General features: G+C 38.7%; 1 protein-coding gene across 1 annotated transcript in view; it reads left to right on the top strand.

Moving 5' to 3' along the window:
- Nucleotides 1-21,440, top strand: part of CFAP70 (cilia and flagella associated protein 70) — an 87,689-nt gene that overhangs the window by 38,296 nt on the left and 27,953 nt on the right. Inside the window, exons 11-20 of the mRNA XM_029201293.1 lie at nt 4,560-4,730; nt 5,641-5,721; nt 7,295-7,386; nt 9,865-9,925; nt 10,248-10,442; nt 11,954-12,085; nt 16,778-16,903; nt 18,957-19,090; nt 19,212-19,327; nt 19,526-19,750. Of these exons, the coding sequence (XP_029057126.1) occupies nt 4,560-4,730; nt 5,641-5,721; nt 7,295-7,386; nt 9,865-9,925; nt 10,248-10,442; nt 11,954-12,085; nt 16,778-16,903; nt 18,957-19,090; nt 19,212-19,327; nt 19,526-19,750 (1,333 nt within the window). The remainder of the gene's footprint in view (nt 1-4,559; nt 4,731-5,640; nt 5,722-7,294; nt 7,387-9,864; nt 9,926-10,247; nt 10,443-11,953; nt 12,086-16,777; nt 16,904-18,956; nt 19,091-19,211; nt 19,328-19,525; nt 19,751-21,440) is intronic.

The raw sequence follows: 21,440 nt of genomic DNA, 5'->3' as shown, positions 1-21,440 counted from the left end.
GAGGGCTCACAAAATTTGGAGCAGTGGGTGAAGGACCCATGGCTGACAATGTCGTTGGTTGAAATGGAGATCTTGGTGGAGAGCAACCAACATATTGTAATGAGAGTCCTAGGAGAAAAGAGAGAGAAAGAGGCAGAAGTTATGTATATAAAAATAATGTCTGAAAATGTCCCCTGTTTGATAAAAACATTAATCTACATGCCTAAGAAGTTCAGAGAATTTCAGGTAGGAAAAGCATATGGAGGTCTATAGTATACACATTACAGTGAACTATTGAAAGAAAAAGAAAATTGTGAATTCAACAGGAGAAAAATGATTCATCACTTACAGGGGAGCACCAACATGGTTAACAGTTGATTTTTCATCTGAAACAATGGAATCCTGAAGGCAATGGAAACACAGATTCAAAGTGTTGAATGAAAACGCTATCAACCAAAAATGAAGGTGAAATAAACACATCCATGGATAAACAAGTATTGAAAGAATCTGTTGCTAATAAACCTGTCTTGCCAGGGTTACTAAAGTATGTCCTTCAGCTTGAAAGAATACAAACCAAATGATAAATTGAACCCACAAGAAGAAATGAACACTAGAAATGGTTAAATGTAAGTAAGTATAAAAGATTTTAGAAATATATGTTTTTCTCATTTTTGCTCTTAATTTCTTTGAAAGATGTGATTATATAAAGCATTAGTTTTATTATTGGGTTTGTAACATACATAGATGTAATTTATATGATAATAGTAGCATAAAGGAAAGAGGATAGAATGGAGCTATAGCACAGTAAAGTTTATATATTTTATCAGAATTAAATTAGTCTCAATGTGAAATAGATTGTGATTAGTTCAGATGCATATTGTAATCTCTAAAGCAACCACTAAGAAAAGCGTGTGTGTGTGTATGTGTGTGTTTGTGTTTGTGTACATATACCATATGCATATACTCAAGTATATATATATTTAACATTAAAAGAAGGCACTTAAAGAAGGAAGAGAGGAACAAAAAAGACAAGATAAATAGAAAAGAAATAGCAAAATGTCAAATATAAATGTAAATATTTCAACAATAACATTATATGTGAGTAGTCTAAGCACCCCAATGAAAGAGATTATGAGACTGGATTTAAAAAAAATCAAGATTTGAGAAAGATAAATATTATATCACTTATGTAGAATCTAAAAAATAATACAAATGAATCTATGTACAAAACAGAAACAGACTCACAGACATAGAAAATAACTTACGGTTACCAAAGGGGAAAGAAAGTGGGGGGAGGGATAAATTAGGAGTATGGGATTAACTGACATGAACTACTATACATAAAATAGATGAGCAACAAGGATTTACTTCAGAACACAGGGAATTGTTTTCAATATCTTGTAATAACCTCTAATAGAAAATAATCTGAAAGACATATATAACTGAGTCACTTTTCTGTACACCTGAACCTGACACAACATGGTAATTCAACTAATACTTCAATTTAAAAAAATCAAGATTCAATGATATGCTGTCTATAACAAATACATTTTGGTTCAGACACACATAAGTTGAAGTAAAAGGATGGAAAAGGTATACTATGCAAATAGAAAACATAATGGAGCTGAGTGGCTATATTTATATCAGACAAAATAGACTTCAAGATGAGTAATATTACTAAAGACATAGAGTGGCATGTCATAATAATTAAAGGGTCAATTAATCAGAAAGGTAGGATTTATAAATTATAAATTATTATATATAATGTGTAAATTATAAGTGAATACACACAACAGAACCTCATAATACATGAAGCCAAACCCAACAGAATTGAAAGGGGTAATAGACAATTTGACAGTAACATTTAGAAATTTCAATATTCCACTCTCAATACTTGGCAGAACAACTATATAGAAAATCTGTGTTAAACATAAACTTATCATACAACCCAGAAAATCATTCCTAGGAACCTACCCAAGAGAACTGAAAACCTGCATTTACACGAAGACATGTACATGAATGTTCATAGCAGCATTATTCATAATAGCTAAAAACTCACAACAGTCCAAATGCCCACAACTGGTGAATCAATAAACAAATTGTGGCATATCTATATTAGGGAATACTATTTGACAGTAAAAAAGGAATGAACTACAATTAATGTAATATGCCAAAATCATTGAATTTCTTTTTTTTCCTGGAGCAAAACTGGAATAATTTACTTCCTTGTCTCTGTTGGACTTGCTGCTGAAACAGAACCTGCTTTCACCCTTGTTGGTGGCCTGTTCCATTCTGATACTTGGTTAGATATTGCCCAGTGAATTCCATTTTAATCTTCATGGGCTAGCAGTCTATAGTACCCCTAGCCTAAACAGAGAATATCCAAAATTGTAAATATTTCATTGTGTTTCAACCAAGCAGAAAAACATCCTCAGGAAGGTGCTGCTTAGGCCTGTAAATCAGATTTTTTTCCCCAAAATCACTGAATTTTGACTACACTTTATACGGGTGAATTGTATGGAATGTTAATTTTATCTCAGTAAAGCTGTTTTAAAAAAAGAGTGAACTGGGGCTTCCCTGGTGGCGCAGTGGTTGACAGTCTGCCTGCCGATGCAGGGGACACGGGTTCGTGCCCCGGTCCGGGAAGATCGCACATGCCGCGGAGCGGCTGAGCCTGCGCGTCCGGAGCCTGTGCTCCGCAACAGGAGAGGCCACAACAGAGAGAGGCCCGCGTACTGAAAAAAAAAAAAAAAAAGGTGAACTCTGAAGGCTTTGCAGATGTGATTGTTGCCCTGTGGCACCCTGACTCCTGCGAAGCTGTGAATCCTACTCGATTCCGAGGTGTCTTCCAGAAATATGTTCCCTCCTTCTCTGGATACAGCCAGCAAGATGCCCAAGAGTTTCTGAAGCTCCTCATGGAGCTGCTACACTTCGAAATCAACTGACGAGGCCGCCGGGCTCCACCAGTTCTGGCCAATAGTCCAACTCCCTACCCACCCTGCTGCGGAGGGGCTCTGCTAGAGCCTGAGTTAAGCGGTGACAACCGAGCCAACCTAATGGGAAGCTTACCTCGAGCGAGAGGACAGCAAGATTGTGGACTTGTTTGTGGGCCAGTTGAAAAGTTGTCTCAAGTGCCAGGCCTGTGGGTATCGCTCCACGACCTCCGAGGTTTTTTGTGACCTGTTCCTGCCCATCCCCAAGAAAGGATTTGCTGGGGGCAAGGTGTCTCTGCAGGATAGCTTCAGCCTTTTCACCAGGGAAGAAGAGCTAGGATCGGAGAATGCTCCAGTGTGTGACTGGCGTCGCAGAAAACACGAAGTACCCTTTCAACACCCTTAAGCCCCCAGGCTCCCCATTTACCTCAGAGACGTCTATTTTTGTGTCTTTTTAATCAGGGAGGGGGGAGGGGGTGGTTGTACCTCCCATTATTTTTTTTATTAAAAAATACCCTTCCACCTGGAGGCTCCCTTGTCTCCCAGCCCCATATACAGAGCTCCCCAGGCCCCTGCCCGTGTACAGCCCCCAGACCCTCTACAGTCTCACTATATTTTGTGAATAAATTTATTAAGGAAAAAAAGTGAACTGCTGATACATGCTATAATATGGATGATTACTGATACATGCTATAATATGGATGAACCTCAAAAACACGCTGAATGAAAGGGAGACACAAATGACTACATATTGTATAATACCACTTACATGTAAAGTTCTCTCTTCCAGAGATGTTAAAATTTGAAAAAGTTTGCATCTTAGAATATATGAAATACAGCAATTACTGTAGAGGTGGTAAGATTGTGAGTGATATTTACTATTTATAATTTTTCTTTAATATTGTTGGACTGTCTTTTAGGTTTATTGAGGTATAATTGACATACAATAAATTGCATATATGTACAGTGTACAATTTAAAACTTTTGACGTAGGTTTGCGTCTGTGAAACTATCACCACAATCAAGATAATGAAAATATCCATTATCCTCATCTGTTAAGCTTCTCTCCCACCTCTGTCCACTCCTCCCCTCTTTCATTTTTTTTTTTTTTTGGTCTTGTTTCTTTCACTTAGCATAAATTACATTTAGATTCATCCATGTTGTTTAATTTAAAAATTATTTTAAGATTCTTTTCCAGTTATTTATCTATAGTTTGAATTTTCCCATACAAATTTTTACTTTAAACTTGTACTATTCTTCAAATTATAATTGATAGGCCAGTAGTATTTAGACAGATGATATTTCCTGTACAGAAATAAATTCTACCACTTAAAGTTAATCTGAAATTATGTGTCAAAGTTTAAAAGCTTTCTGGTAATAAGTTATGAGACACCAAATCAAGCCAGGTTGAAAGTTCTCTTATTAATTTAAAAAACAGGGTAGGCAGCTATGTTTCTGTGATGGTTTCACCTGTTCAACAAGTACAGCAAGGCAATTGTTTTTTGCTTCTCCTATCCATCTCTGATTGTACCATATTGAAGTTGTCTAGAAAACTAAATGATATTAATGAATAATGTGGGTTTCTACTGAGTTTGTTTCATTTGCCTGTGAGTCATTACATTTTTTTGTTTCTTTCTTTCTTTTCAGACCAAGTGTTTATTTAGCTTGTTCCGGGATACTGGCCATAATTTGATTCAGCATAATAAAATAGGAGGAATTAATTCTCCAGTGCCCAAACCAGTTATTTCTAAGAACCTGAAAGAAGATAAAACAGTCAAAGAAAAGGATATGGAAGCAAGGCCTAGGCCTGGGGATGTGGTAGGTTGTTGAGAAGGTGACGATTTTGCTGGTTTTGTTACATTCCAGAGGCTTGCACTGATTTCTCATTTGGTGAATTGCCTCAGTTTAGCTTGTGTTTTGATGCAACATAATGGTCCTTGCTTCTGCTATTGTGGAGACCATGTAAGAATTGAATTTTTTTTTTAGAAGTCAAAGAACCAGCTTTATTAATTTCTGGACAAGCTCCCCAAAGTGGAGGACTTGAGAGGGCTAGATGAATTTTTTTAATAATTAAAAAAATTATTATTTTAAAAAATATTTATTTATTTGGCTGTGTCAGGTCTTCATTGCAGCATGTGGGATCTTTTTTTTTTCTTTAGTTGCAGCATGTGGAATTTTTAGTTGCGGCATGTGGGATCTTTTAGTTGCAGCATGCAGGATCTTTAGTTGCAGCACATGAACTCATAGTTGTAGCATGTGGGATCTAGTTCCCTGACCAGGGATCAAACCCGGGACCCCTGCATAGGGAGCGCAGAGCCTTAGCCACTGGATCACCAGGGAAGTTCCAAGAATTGAATTTAATTTTTTTAATTAATTAATTAATTAATTTTGGCTGCGTTGGGTCTTCGTTGCTGCACCTGGGCTTTCTCTAATTGCGGCGAGCGGGGGCTACTCTTTGTTGTGGTGCGCGGGCTTCTCATCATGGTGGCTTCTCTTGTTGCGGAGCATAGGCTCTAGGCACGCAGGCTTCGGTAGTTGTGGCTCGTGGGCTCTAAAAGGTAGGGTCAGTAGTTGTGGCACACGGGCTAAGTTGCTCCACAGCATGTGGTATCTTCCCAGACCAGGGCTCAAACCCATGTCCCCTGCATTGGCAGGCAGATTCTTAACCACTGAGCCACGAGGGAAGTCCCAAGAATTGAATTTTTGAGGTGTGCTTATTTTCTTTCAGCAAGCATCTAGTATAAAATCTCAGAGCTCAGATACTCCTTTGGAAGTTGAACCCTCTCTTTGCAACAATCCAGAAGGACAGGTAACTATGCATGAAGAGTTTGAAAATTAAGTTTAAATTCATCAGTCCTTTACTGAGCAAGATAGTATGATATAGTGGAAAATGCTCAGGAAAATGCTCATTATCTGAGTAACCATCCCATATTTGCCACGACTAGTTTATGACCTTGGGCAAATTTCTTTGTCTTGTTGAGACTCTCTAAAAGGAGTGGAAACCAGATTAATTTCAAGGTCCTTTCTAGCCCTAAAAATGTACGTCTTCTATTAATTATGCTATATTAAGCTCTGTGAGAGATGCAAAGATGCATCATCTACAGCGTTTATTCGTTTGCCCTCAGGACACTCAACACTCTGGTGGGCAAAACAGACTGGTACATAACTAACTGTACGAATCCTGATGAATGCTGTAGTAGAGGTACAAATGAAAGTGCTATGTGGCCTCAGAGGAGTCAGATGGGACAGTCTCAGAAGACTTCGGGAAGAGGTGGTATCGAAGCTAAGTAGTGAAAGATAAAGAGAGCCCTTTGCCAAATGAATTTCAGGAGAAGAATTTCAGGGCCAGAGAACAGCTTGCGTCAAGGCACAAAGAAGGTAGCAGAATTCAGGGTACATCAATTAATTCAGTGTATGGTATAAAGAAATGAAACTAATGGTTCTAGAAGGAGGTGATAAAGAGGACAGAGACTGAGTTGAGTTTTAGAAAGACTTTGAAAGGCTTGCTAGAAAGTTTGGGCTTCATTGTATAGATGATGAGAGACTGTTAAGCCTTATCATAGAGACTCACACTGAAGTTTTTTAAGTCACGTAGAAAAAATACCTCATGAGTGTTTCAGAGCAGTACTCTTGCCAGGATATGGAAAAAAGAGATTGAAGTTGTGGTAGGGTCTTCAGATGTCAGTTTATAGGTTTTATTTACAGTACAGATGAGTGTTGATGACAGTTTAATCTAGGGAAGGGATTGTAGTAAAGAACGTAAAAAACCTGTGGAGGCAGGGTGTGGGATTTGAAAGCTTTGGGGTGTTGAGGAAGAAAAGTTAACTCAGGTTTCAAGCCTCACTTTCTGGAAAGATGACAGAATCATTAAGAGAAAAGTAAAAATAGAGATGGATATGGGGAAATGATAAGTTCAGTTTTGGACATGTTGTATTGATAGTTAGGATGCTGGCAAGAATCTGGGTAGAAATGTCCATGAGGTTGAAGTTGATAGATGGTGCTTAAGAGGGTGTGGGTGGGAATGTCAGACGGTTATGAGGTTATTTCTTCATGACTCCTGAAAGAGGTTTGGTAGAAGAAAGAATGGCATTCACTTGAAACAATTCCAAGAACAGTATCGAACAAATTAAACAAGACTTCAGCTGGGTTAGAAGTTTCCAAGAATAAAATTGAAAACCTTTTTCTGCAAGAGATAACCAGTGTTACTATTTCTCTTTCCAGTTATTTTTCTATGTAAAAGATGTTTTAAGTCAGAATCACACTATATATAGTTATATACACAATTTTCTCACTTATTGTGAGCATTATCTTATGTTACTAAAATTTTTTCATAAATATCTGTTTTTCTGGAAAGAATAAATTAGAGAAAAATGTCTTTACAGCAATATGTAGAAGCAGGGACATACATTGTGTTGGAGATTGAGCTGGACAAAGCCTTGGTTCCGAAGCGAATGCCGGAGGAACTAGCCAGAAGGTGTGTAGCAATGGTTCTCATACTTGCTTTGCAAGACAGTTTAGGTATAAATAAAAGTAAGTCATTTTGTCCACATAAATGTAATTTTTCTTGGGCTAAGCATCAGACAGTTTTCTGTTTTTTTTTTCAGGTAAGTTTCTTTTGTTTTCTTGTCATAAAAGCAGTATGTTGGCAATTACAAAAAAATTGAGAATTTCAAGATAGGCAAGGAAAAACAAAATCAACAAGAAAGTATATAAAAATACCCAGATTTCTTTCTACTCACCCAGTGATAACCACTTTTAACACCTTGGTACTTATCCTTCTGGAGTTATTGTAAAGTCCCTATATTATACACACACACACACAAGCGCGCGCGCGCACCCTTGTCACATGTAAATATATGTAATTTTTTAGAACTATTTTTATATTGTACCACAGTGCTTTGATTGTGTTTCTAGGAAGTTATCCATTTCATCAAGATTATCCAGTTTGTTGATGTGTAATTATTCATAGTATTCCTTTATATTCTTTTTATCTCTGTAAAATGGGGAGTAATGTCTCCATATACATTCTCAATCCCTCTACATTTCCTCCAACTCTCATGCCATTTCCCCACCAACACCCTGCACCCCAGTCCTAAGCAATCACTTATCTACTTTTTTGTCTGTATGGATTTGCCAACTCTGAGACATTTCATATAAATGGAATCATACCATATGTGGTCTTTGTTGACTGACTTCTTTTATCTAACATAGTGCTGTCAAGATTCATCCAAACTGTAGCATGTATCAGTACTTCATTTCCTTATTGTTGAGTGGTATTTTATTCTATGAATATACCACATTTTGTTTTTCTAGTCTTCAGTTGATGGACATTTGGGCAACTTATTATAGGGTTCTATAATGATTGTATTAAAATGGAAGTCAATTCATGTGACTCCTCTGTTCAGAAACTACCAGCAACTCCCCATCACACTCTGAGTAAAAGTCAAAGGCTTTACACTGGCCTACAAGGGCCTACGTATTCTGCATATATTTTGTCCTCATTTTTTTCGGTCCAGCCAAACTGACCTCTCACTATTCCTCACACATGCCAGACACACTCTTGCACCAAGGCTTTTACACTTGTTGCTTGCTTTGCCTATAATTTCCTTACCCCACGTACCTACATTACTTGTTTCCTCACTTCCATCAGGTCATACTCAAGTACTGTCATCTCACCGAGTCTTTCCCTGGTGAAATATGCTCCCCAACTCCACCATCCCCAGCCCCCAACATAGTCTATCTGCCTTCTTGCACTATTTTTCTCTATGGCACATATCACTAACCAATTTATGTTATTTATTGTCTTTTTTTCCCGACTAAAATGTAAGCACCATGAGGGCAAGAATTTTTGTCTGCTTTGTTTAATGCTCTATCCCCAGCACCTAGAAAAGTGCCTGATGGGTAATAGGCACTCAGTATATATTTTGAATAAGTGAATAACGTTGTCTCTGGAGAGGAAACTGGGTGGCTGGACAACAAGGTTGGAAGGAGACAATTTACTATATATTTGTTTCATATGTCTTAAGTTTTGAATCATGTGGATATATTATCTATTAAAATAAATAAAATTAAGAATTATGAGCAAGGTATAAAATTACATAGGACCTATTCTCACTTTTTTTTTTCTGGCTGTTCCATGCAGCTTGCGGTGTCTTAGTTCCCCAACCAGGGGTTGAACCCATGTCACTGCAGCGAAAGCTCCAAGTCTTAAGCACTGGACCGCCAGGGGATTCCCCCATACACAGGACCTATTAAAGAAAAATTGAATTTGTGAATTTTTTTGTAAACTTCAAGGCAGTGTAGTATACCTCAGTAGGAATGTGAAACTGTAAGAAGGAAAACCTATAACTTAATTTCCTTTAGGTTCTTGTAAGAGCTCATGAAAATGGAAGGTAGAGGTTTTGGCATAAGTAGTTTGACTGTGATAAAATATATTTTCTTATTCACCATAAAGTTTGATATCATTACTGTAGTTTAATGCAGTCTTATAAATTATGACCAAGAGTACACTTTTTATCCTATTGGAAAGGAAAGAAAAGCTTTTGCTTGCCTGTACCATTTATATTTCCAAAACTTTGTGCTTTCAGAGACTCTACTGAGTACACATAAAGTCGTTAACACCCATCTCTTTCTAACCCCTGAGTCAAGCAGCTTGTGTACAACAGTTTAAAAAAATGTGTAAGGGTAAAGCCAGGGCTCAAATTAGCCAGAAGTGCAACTTAGCTACTTTCCAGCTAGCTGCTTAGTGGCTTTCTTCTTGTCTAGTCCACAGCCATACACTGTTCTGAGGTTCACGTCGAGGTTCTTACATGAAAGAATAGCTCAGTGCTCAAGTGTGATGGGCAACTGACCTTAGATCTCCCTCACCTAGACCTTAAGAGGTGGGAAATAAAAGAACATAAATCTGAATATAATTCAGATTTGTTTTGTTTGTTTTATTTTTCTGATACAGGGTCAAGGAAATGATACCTCCAAGGCCGCCTCTTACCCGTCGGACGGGAGGAGCTCAGAAGGCAAGTACAAAAGCCAAGGTGAAACTCTAAGATGTTGAGTACACCCATGTGAAAATAATGCATGGGCTCTTCAGTATGTTTTCCAGAAGGGGTGAGAAATTGTAGCTTCACATATTTTCCTTCCTGCTTCTATTTGTGACCAGTGGCATTCAGCGAAGAGTATACAGTGTTTAATCTTTGGCTGATGGTTTCTGAGCTGGGAAGAAAAGGGCAATTTATACCTAAAGTATTATTGAATGTAAAACCCAATCCAGTTTCAGACTTCCATTCCATGTCTTGACCTCTTTGAGGCCTCTTTACCAGACATTTTGTATTTTTCTAGGCGGTGAGTGACTACCACATGCAGATCAAGAACATTTCTAGAGCCATTCTGAATGAGTATCACAGGATGTTTGGAAATCAGGCAGTCAAAGTGGGGAGTGATCTGGATAGTGAAACCCTGGAGGAGCAGAAGTGCCAGCTCAACTATGAACTTAATTGCTCTGGAAAATACTTTGCTTTTAAAGAACAACTCAAGGTAAATATTAATTTATTTAATGATTCCATGGATTTTTATGAAGCATCTTCTCTACATACCTAGTTGTTTTTTCTCTGGTTATGTTCAGCTGTGCTCTACCTTTCTTGCTGCTGGTGCAAAGAGCTGTGTTCTCTATGATAGAATGTCTGGAGACATCCTTCCGCTCCTTTAGAGGCTTGGAATGGTTCAGTATCTGTCCTGAGTGTAAGCTTTTAAGAAACTAATTCTTCACTTGAAGTTAGGCCAGATTTGGGGCCAGATTTCGTGTTGCACTAGCAGGCAGAAACTCTGTACCTGGTATTGATTCCATGACTAATTATCTCTGTCTCCCATTACAAACATTTTCCTAGTCCATAGAATCACTAAGATTTGAGAAATATTTACTTAATAATAATTTCCCGAATAATAATGGCTAACATTTATTGAGTATTTGTTGTATACCAGATAAATTTTTAAATGCTTCATACTTTACTAATTTAATCCTCACAACCCTATGAGATAGATACGCCCATTTTACAGATGGAGAATTGCAACATTAGTTGGTTAAATAATTTGCCCAAGATCACAGAGCTAGTAAAGGTCAAAGACGGGGTGTAAATTCAGGCAGTCTGGCTGCAGACTCACATTCTCATCTGCTACACTGCACTGCCTCTCTATGTACATTTACTATGTGCCCTATACTATACCAAACAGATAACGAAGAAAGCACATGGAAGTGACAAAGGGAAAAACAGCTGATATCCATGGAGGCAAGAAGCTATTCTCAGGTGGCATAGTCACATCTCAGTTGTGTCTCAAATGACCTTACCACTCTGAGCCTCAATTTTTTGCCTAACAATGAGGGATGATATTAATATGATCACATGGGGTCATTATTAGAATTAAATAAGATAATGCATGGCAAGTGCTTAGTACAAAGCCTGGCAATAATGTTAACTTAGGGGAGAAAAAAGAAGACGCTGTCCTGGCTATAGCAATATGTTATTTGTACAGCATTTTAAATTTCACCGCCTGTTATTTCTCTTTGGCTTCTCACTCATCTTCTGAAGTAAGATAGGAATACCAGGAGTACATATCCATTTAACAAATGAGGAAACTGAAGTACCAAGTGTAAACTAATTTATGAGGTTGCACAGTGGCAGGATTAGAAGCAGGATTCCATTCTCCAAACTCTCAAATCAGGCCTTTCTCCTTTTCTCCCTTGAATCATGTGGCCACCATGAGAAATGTAATGCATAAACATAATGCTAAGGGTTTTTTTGCTTTATGACTCTCTTCACAAAGTGTGAATCCTGTATTGACCATATTCGTGATGATGGTGATGTTAAGAAAAGCCATGTGGAGTATGTTGATTGGGGGAAAATCAGAGAACCAATAGTCTAGCAGTCACCAAGGAAAATCAGTCACCTCCTGGAGTTCTGATGAGCCTTAGATCAGAAACTCAAGGGAGGCCTGTGCTGTTATCATGGTGCTAGACTGTGTTATCAGATGGTGATATGTGTCTCTTGCAGCATGCTGTGGTAAAGATTGTGAGAGAGAAGTACTTGAAGACAACAGCATTTGAAAGCCAAGAGGAGCTGCAGAAATTTATTAGTGAGCTCTACGTTTTCTTGGTGGATCAGATGCATGTGGCCTTAAATCAAGTAGGTGCTTCAGAGCTAAGAACCCTTCCTTTTCTCTGTAGGTCATCAGGGTCTCCTCTGAATGATTCCTTCCTTTCTTGCTTCTTTTTTTCCTTAATTCCACAAACATTTTTGGGGGTGTCTGCTCTGTGCTAGGCATTGAAAACACAAAGATGAATAAGAAACTGCCTAAGTTATAAGACTAATTTTAGGGAAAATAAGGGGGTATCCTCTTTCAACTTCATAGAAAAATTAATTTCATAACTGTCCTAAATTTGATGGATAAAAAATAAATAAAATCAGCTATGTAAATTGTGGAAAAAAATTATCATTCTATTTATTCTGTGAATGTGTGCAGTTCTCAACTTTTTCTTCAAGACTGACAATCAAAACAAAGAAAAACTATGAGTTTTCAGACATTATACTTGAATGACAATGACACTTCATATATGCCTTTTCTATCTGACTGGTCTTCTCCCACTTGTCTGTTTATATTTGTACATCTTACATCTTGCCTTCATTTGCTCATTTTTTATGTATGCAGTTGTGGTTTGTTTGAAAACAAAGACAAAATCAAAGTGTTTTTGTCCCCCTGGTAGTCTCTAACCAGCTATGCATCCTCAAAGCCTCTATTCTTTTTTTTTTTGTTAAAGGAAAGGGTGGATTTTTTTTTTTTTTTTTTGCCTCGTTGGGGCTTCGTTGATGCACAAGGGCTTTCTCTAGTTGCAGTGAGTGGGGGCTACTCTTCATTGCAGTGCGTGGGCTTCTCATTGCAGTGGCTTCTCTTGCTGTGGAGCACGGGCTCTAGGCATGTGGGCTTCAGTAGTTGCAGCACACAGGCTCAGTAGTTGCATCATGCGGGCCTTAGAGTACACACGCTTCAGTAGTTGCGGCGCGTGGGCTCAGTAGTCGTGACGTGCAGGCTCTAGGGCTCATGGGCTCAGTAGTTGTGGCTCGCCGGCTCTAGAGCACAGGCTCAGTAGTTGTGGTGCACAGGCTTAGTTGATCTGCGACATGTAGGATCTTCCTGGACCAGGGATCGAATCTGTGTCCCCTGCATTGGCAGGCGGATTCTTAACTGCACTGTGCCACCAGGGAAGTCGCTCAAAGTCTCTATTCTATTTGTTCTTTCCTTCACTGTTTTTTTCTTCTCAGCCACTGTCACTTTTTCTTTTACCTGTTCAGCCTTCCTGAAAGAGGTAGGAGTGTCCAGTATCCTAGGGTTAAGAGAACAATCCTGCACAGATGATTTGGACGATTTGATTTGGAAAGCAATTGAGAACTGAGCATGAGATGGTAATTACTGTTGCCTTATGTCCCCAAGGAGCCCCGGTCTAGTGGAGGAGAGAGGCACAAAATACAAATAACTGCAGTAGAGTGAGGCAAGTGCTGTGACAAAGGTGTGTCCGTGGTAGAGCAGGTTAGGGGATGCCTAAAGAAAGTATCAACTTCACCCTGAGATCTTTCAGGGAAGGATTCACAGAGGAGCTGTGACTCAACCTGGGCCTTGAAGGCTAAAAAGAAGCTCACCAGGTAGATGTTTCAGAGCATTTGAGTCATAGAGAACATCATAAAGGCTTAGAAGCTTGGAAGAATATGGCATATACAGAAACTGCATATAGTTCAGGAGCAGAGGTTGAAGTGGTTGAGTGACAAGAGAAACAGGCGATGAAGCCAGGGATCAGTTCCTGGTAGGGGAGCTAGGAGCGTGGATGGAGGCCTTATATGCCACACAAAGAAGTTTTGGCTTTTTCCCTTATTAGCAGTTAGATGCAATAAATTTAATTATTTTATACTGGGAAATAATATGATTAGATTTACATTTTACAAAAAGCACACTGATAGCAGTATGTAGGATGGGTTAGAGCTGGTGAACTGGTGATGTTAACTGGTTATTACATACTAAGGAGGAAAAGAGAGCAAAGATTCTTAAGTTTAAGTCTCAGTGACTGGGTAGTTGGCAATACCATTGACTAGGACAAGAAGTACAACACAAGCAAATTTGGTGGAAGGCAAGTGATGTTGAATTCAGTTTTAAACATTGACTCTTGTGGGGTTTTGCTCAAGAGAGAGATCTGGGCTAGAGATTAGATTTGGGAGCCTTGAGTATATAGATGCTAGTCAAACTGTGGTCATAGATGAAGCCGCCAAGAAAAGCACGAGTAGAGAGAGAGAAGCAAGCTGGTGGCAAAACCCTAGGAAACACCAACATTTAAGGGATGGATGAGTAAAAGAATTAATAAAGGAGGCAAGTAAATTGTTGAAAAGGCAAAAGACCCAGAAGACAGTGGTATTTCAGAATCCAAGAGAAGAAAATTTTAAGAAGAATAAATGGTCACCGTTGTCAAATACTCTTGAGGAGTTCAAGAAAAACAAGATCTGGGGTGGGGGAGGGGAGATTGGAGAAAGGAGGTCAAAAGGTACAAATTTCCAATTACAAGATAAATAAGTACTAGGGTTGTAATGTACAGTATGAGGACTATAGTTAACACTGCTGTGTGGTATATATGAAAACTGTTGAGAGTAAATCCTGAGTTCTCATTACAAGGACAAATTTTTTTTTCTTTTTTTGCTTTCTCTTTTTATTGTATCGATATGAGATGATGAATGCTAACTAAACTTTCTGCAGTAGTAATTTCACAATATATGTTAAGTCAATATATGCTTATACAGTGATATATGTCAGTTATATCTTGATAAACCTGGGGAAAAAAGAAAAAAATCTGAAAGGTTTTTATTGGATTTGGCAATAAGGAGGTTGTTGTTACCTTTACAGAGCAGTTTCATTGGGCTAATGATGTGGATTCAAATGATAATGAATTGAAGAGTAAATGAGTGATTAGGAAGCAGGTGGAATATTAATTCAGGAAGTTGGAAAATGAAGGGAAGAAGTAGGAAAGCAGTAGCTAGAAATTAGAGATTTTCTTTTTTTTTTTTTTGCCGTACGCGGGCCTCTCACTGTTGCGGCCTCTCCCGTTGCGGAGCACAGGCTCCGGACGCGCAGGCTCAGTGGCCATGGCTCACGGGCCCAGCCGCTCCGCAGCATGTAGGATCTTCCCAGACCGGGGCACGAACCCGTGTCCCCTGCATCGGCAGGCGGACTCTCAACCAATGCGCCACCAGGGAAGCCCGAGATTTTCTTTTTAAGATGGAAAAGTCTTTAGAACATCCACAGGTTTAGGAAGAGTCAGCAGACTGGGAGAAGTTGAAAATTGAGGAAAAAGAGGGAATAACCAACGGCAAACTCAGGATATACAAGTGGAAAAGGATCAAGATTTTAGATGGAACAATTAGCCTTGAAACAGAGAAGGATGTGATGCCTCGTCCTCTGAGACTGAAAGGCAAGAGTGGATGCAGAAAGAAACAATTCGGGTGTAGGATTCAAAAGTTGAGGGTTTTTTTTGCCTAATGATTTCTATTTCTTCTGTGAAGTAACGCCTTTACTGAAAGTGAAGGGGTAAGAGTTGAATGAAAAGCTTGAAGAAAATTTAGATACTGCACAGCATTATGAAAAATGTTGCTGAACAAGGACAAATACATAGATTGCTGACAGTATTAAAGGCCTTCAGCTAAAACTGCATGCGGTTTTCTTCAGGATCAGTTAGCAGCTCCTGTCTAAGAATGAAGAAATCCGATTGTAGGATTGTTTTAATTTGGGAGTTTTCCAGGCAAGTGCAGGAAAAGGACAAGGATGCCCAGAACTTGAGTGTGCTGGTGAGAGAGCAGTATGAGTAGAAATCATGAGGTCCAGGCTTATCCATTTGGGAAATGATCGGCATATTGGAAGTCAGAGAGGAGTTTTAAGGGGACTAAATGACGAGAAGGGAGAAGCCTTGTAATGTGGGTTTGGGGAGTGGATATTAGAGGTATAATATTTCTGGTTTGGGCATGGCAGTGTGTTGCTGTAGGGATTTGGAGGTCAAAGTTGCCAAAATTAAAAAGAACAAAGAACAGAGGCATTAATCAATGATCAAAAGCTTACTTTGGCCCATCTCAAATTTAGCTTTACTCTTCACATTCCTTAGTAACTCTACTTGTTCAAGTCAGTGGTATTATTTTTATTTGTAGTTAAAGAAATTGGTGGGGTGGGGTGGGGGCTTCCCTGGCCATAGCGTCTGGCCCAAGAGATTACTTGTTATTACCAGACTTGCTTTCCTATCTGGGTATATAGGATATATTATTTTTCCTTCTACCTTTCTGGCTATTTCTAAAATGTCTCCTTTGTAGAATCTATCTGTCTATATATCCCACTCAAAACGTAGATGTAGCTGCCAAAGATTTACCCTGGGCTCGTGTTTTCTTGATGTTTAAAGACTCTAGCTAGTTCTTGCCAGCCCTTTTCATGTCATGGCACCTAAAAAATGATAATATTTGTCTGTACACTAGAGAAAGTGAAAGAAGCTGTTTGAGGTTAGAAGTGACTTAGGGATTCTGGCTGCCCTAAGGGTTGAAGAGAGCAGTTGTGCCCTGAATAATTTTTTACTCACTTCCATGAGCTTAGACTGTTGGTACTCAGATACCTGAGATTCTATTTCACCCTTGATATTCATCCTTTGGTTCACTCTCACTCTCTTAGTGTATTGGCAAGACTGTACAAAACCTCAATATCATTTTTGACATCATGACTAGAGTCTCACATTTGGTTTATTCTTATAAAACTTCTCTACTTGTAATTGCTTCATTTTGTCTGCCTAACATCTTGATGATGACAAGGCCATGCCAGATGATGTCCAAGGCACTCCTTCAACCATTTATACCAGCAGTGAACAGCTTCGACTCTTTGCATTTGAAGCAGAAGTCAATGAGAACTATGAAATGGCAACAGTGTACTATGAAGAGGTAATTAAACATCTTTCTGGTGGTTGTCATTAGTGCTATTTGTACAATATGGGTATAATAAATAGTAGTTTCTGATTGTTTAAAATCCAGCCTTATTGGTGAAAGGATAGACACATAGATCAATAAAACAGAGTCCAAATATAGGTGCACACAAATAAGGCCATTATGTTTTCGACAAAGTTGTTTACAAATTCAATGCAGAAAGGATAGTCTTTTCAAAAAATTGTGTTAGAACAGTTGGTTATCCGTATGCAGAAAATGAACCTCGAGAGGCAGAGATCAAGATGGCAAAGTAAGAGGGCATGGAGCTCACCTCCCCACCACGAACACATTAAAAATACATCTACATGTAGAACAATTCTCACTGAAAACTAACTGGAAACTGGCAGAAGGACTCCTGTACAACCAAGGCTCTAAGAAAGATACACACACAATTGAGTAGAAGGGGAAGAAAAGTAGAAGGGGAGATCTGGTTAGGATCTGTGCCCCTCGGAGGGGACTCAGAGGAAAGGGGAGATTGCACTGGTGTATACCCACACTGGGGAGTGAGTAGGTCAAGCTACAGACTGGGTATCCCAGTCCTGGGTTCCTATGCAGAGGAGACAAGCCACCTTGGCTGGTTGGAGAACTGCTGGGACGGATAAAAAGGCTGGAGAAGCCTGGACTCCGCTCCTGAGGGGTGCAAGCATCCTGGCTTGCCCTTGAGGCAAGGCAGAGATAGGTCTGCCCTACTGGCTGCCAGGTTTCCCATGGCTGCCTCACCATGCACCTGGGCCCAGGCCAAGCCAATGTTCCAGCCCCACTTAGACCATGCCACAGCAGCATTGGATCTGGGGGGCCACAACCAGGGAAAAGACTCGACCCTGGGTTGCATCTGAGAAGAGCCGCTGATGCCTACACAGGCAGTGCAGTGGACCTCTGTATGCACATGGGCCCCAGTTGCTTCAGGACGCCCCTCCTCTGGTGCAAAGGTTTTGGTGTGGGGAGAGGGAAAAATGCGTACTTAATGGGAACATAGCCAGCTGTAGGAAAAATCAAATCCAATGTTGTGAAGCTATTGCCCTGTTTTCTCAGAGTTTTATAGTTTTAGGTCTTACATTTAGGTTTTTGATTCATTTGAGTTATTTTTGGTATATGGTATTAGGTAAGGGTCCAACTTCAATCTTTGCATGTGGATATCCAGTTTTTTTAGCACAGTTTGCTTAAAAGACTGTCCTTTCCCTATTGAATGGTCTTGTCACCTTTGTCAAAAGTCATTTGACCATATATGCTACGATTTATTTCTGGGCTCTCTGTTCTGTTCCCTTGGTCTCTATGTCTGTCTTTATACCAGTATCAGGCTGATTACTATAGCTTTATCAGTTTTGAAATCAGGAAGTGTGGGTCTTCCAGTTTTGTTCTTTTTTAAGATTGCTTTAGATATTCAGGGTCCCTTAAGATTCCATATGAACTTTAGAATGGGCTTTTATATTTCTGCAAAACACAGCATTGGAATTTTGATAGATATTGCATTGAATCTGTAAATTGCTTCGGACTGTATGATATCTTAACAATATTAAGTCTTGCAATCTGTGAACATGGAATGTATTTCCATTTGTTTATGTCTTCTTTAATTTCTTTCAGCAATGTTTTATAGTTTTAACTCATTATGAGTTACTTTTATTATTACATATTTGTGGATAAGCTTATGTTTGCATTCTCAAGACTGTGACAGAAATGATTATATGTAAATCTTTAAAATGAAATATAAAATGAACCTTTTGGTTCCCAAGTAATTGGATGAGCGTATGATGACCAGAACACTGACACTAGGAAGCAATGAGTTGAGGATTCATTTTTTACATTATTTCATCAAATATTTATTGACCACATACTATAAGCCAGAGAAGTGACTGTTCTAGGCATTCGGACTGTTCTATGACTTCTTAGTCATAGTTTCTACTTTCATAGAGCTTATAGTATTTACGGAGTGCTTACTGTGTGATGTTATGTGCATGAAGAATATGACATAGCGTCACAATAACCTTGGTCCTCCTGATGTTTCATGTGATAGAGGTTGGTTCGTGAGCCCCAGAACCTGGAGCACTGGCTGGACTACGGTGCCTTCTGCCTCCTAACTGAAGACAATATCAAAGCACAAGAGTGTTTTCGGAAAGCCCTTTCCCTGAACCAGAATCATATCCACAGGTATGGTTGGAAGGGAGATAAGGAATGAGTAGGAGCAGATAAGCTTCTATATGAAATTGTCTTGGTTCCATGACTGTGACATGGGACCATGTTGTTAATCATGTTGGTGGTCTCTTCTCAGCTTGTTGCTGTGTGGTGTCCTGGCTGTCCTGATGGAGAACTATGAACAGGCAGAAATTTTCTTTGAAGATGCTACTTGCTTGGAGCCAACTAATGTTGTAGCCTGGACTTTACTTGGTTTGATATTTTCCTGCGATATGAATGTGTTTTCTTTCATTAGAAGATTTTCCCTTTCTCTTTCCACTCTTAAATGGCTCATCGTGTAGTTCTTAAACTTTAGTAAAAGTGTGGGAAATTTAAGTGAAATGTTGTCATTCTTCAGTATATGATGGTGGGAAATTAGTCACATTTATTTCAACATCTTTTTTTCTTCAGGCTTGTACTATGAAATTCAAAACAATGATATTCGAATGGAAATGGCATTTCATGAAGCCTTCAAACAGCTTCAGGCACGAGTGCTTCAGGCACAAGTTACAAAGCACAGGAGCACCAGTACTGTGGAGTATGTTGAAGAAGGAGGGAAAGACGACTCCTGTTTAGGCCCTTGGGGAATAACCAGTGGTTCTTCTACAGCAGCAGTCAAGGTGGAAGTCCCAGCAGGTAGGACCAGGGAGATGATGAGTGGCTATTGGAAAAAATTACTGGCCTTATGAGTAGGACCTGGCACATAGTAGGTACTCAGTAAATAGCTGTTAAATGAATGAGAAGGTGGAGTTTTGAGTTGTTCCAGGGATACCAGGAAAGAGTCCTTCTAAGTGTTTCCTCATTCATGTGACGGAAAGTTGGAAGCTTCTACTTGTTGCTATTCAGTTTTCTGAGACTTAGAGAATTTACTGTCTCTGTGTATCCCTAAAAGGGGTATCATTTTAGCTGAGTAAATTTCATTCTTTTTCCCCTCACTCTCTTCCCCAGTATGTAAGGCCCCATTCTTGTGATTGTTAAATTTATTTGTTTATTTATACACTGTATTTTTTTCCTGTTCTTCATTGACATTCTCCTTTCCTCCACTTTAGGAAATCAGTCATTCTAATGTGTTTAATGTGTGTATTTTTGTTCATGTGTTTCTTCCATATGTTATTTTGTTTATAAGTTATTGTACATTGTTATTTTGTGAACATATATTTTCAACAGTTTGAGGTATAATGGACATTTCATAAACTGCACATATTTAATGTACAATTTGATGTTTTGACATATGAACACACCCATGGAAACATCACCACAATCAAGATAATGAACATATCCAAAATCCCCAAAACTTCCCTTGCGCCCATTTATAATCTCTTTCTCTTGCTCCTATTTCCAGATAACCACCAATCAACTTTCTATCACTATAGATGAGTTTGCATATTCTATCACTATAGATGAGTTTGCATATTCTAGAATTTTAGAATTAAGCAGAATCACACAGTATATACTCTTTTTTTGTCTGACTTCTTCCACTAAGCCTAATTATTTTGAGTTTCAAATATGTTGCTGCCCATATCAGTAGTTCATCATTTTTTATTTCTAAATAGTATCCTGATGTACAGAGATACCACGGTATGTTTATTTAGTCACCTGTTGATATATATTTGGGTTGTTTCTAGTTTGGGACTATTAAAATAAAGCTGCTATGGATATTTATGTACAAGTCTTTGTATAGACATATACTTTAATTATCTTGGGTAAATACTTAGAAGTTGAATAGCTGGGACCCTGGGTTATCTAACAGTATGTTTTTTATTTTCTAAATATTTGGGGATTTTTCCAGATGTCTTTGTTTTTTATTTCTAATTTAATTTCATTGTGATTAGAAAATGTGCTTTGCATGATTTGAATCCTTTTAAATTTATTTGGACTTGTTTTATGGTCTAGTGTTTGATCTGTCTTGATCCCATATACACTTGAAAAGAGTGTGTATTCTGCTGTCATTGAGTGGAGTGCTCTATAAGTAGGTTTAATTAGTTGATTGTGTTGTTCAACTCTCCAAATGCTTTGTAGTTTTGTGCCTTTGAAGTTTTGTTTAAATGGTTCTTGCCTCAAGTCACATTTTCTTCAGTTAACTTTATAATATTAGTTTTACATTTAGATCATTTTTAAAATTTATTTTTATTATTCTATTTATTTATTTTTGGCCGCCTTGGGTCCTCGTTGCTGCACGTGGGCTTTCTCTAGTAGCAGTGAGCGGGGGCTACTCTTCATTGCAGCATGCGGGCTTCTCATTGTGGTGGCTTCTCTTGTTGCGGAGCACGGGCTCTAGGTGTGTGGGCTTCAGTAGTTGTGGCACGCGGCCTCAGTAGTTGTGTCT

This window comes from Monodon monoceros, unplaced genomic scaffold (assembly GCF_005190385.1).
Source record: "Monodon monoceros isolate NGI ecotype Baffin Bay Population unplaced genomic scaffold, NGI_Narwhal_1 Super_Scaffold_4, whole genome shotgun sequence".
Classification (NCBI taxonomy): Eukaryota; Metazoa; Chordata; class Mammalia; order Artiodactyla; family Monodontidae; genus Monodon; species Monodon monoceros.
The sequence above is the reverse complement of the archived record's forward strand: the minus strand, read 5'-3'. Positions and strand labels throughout refer to the sequence as shown.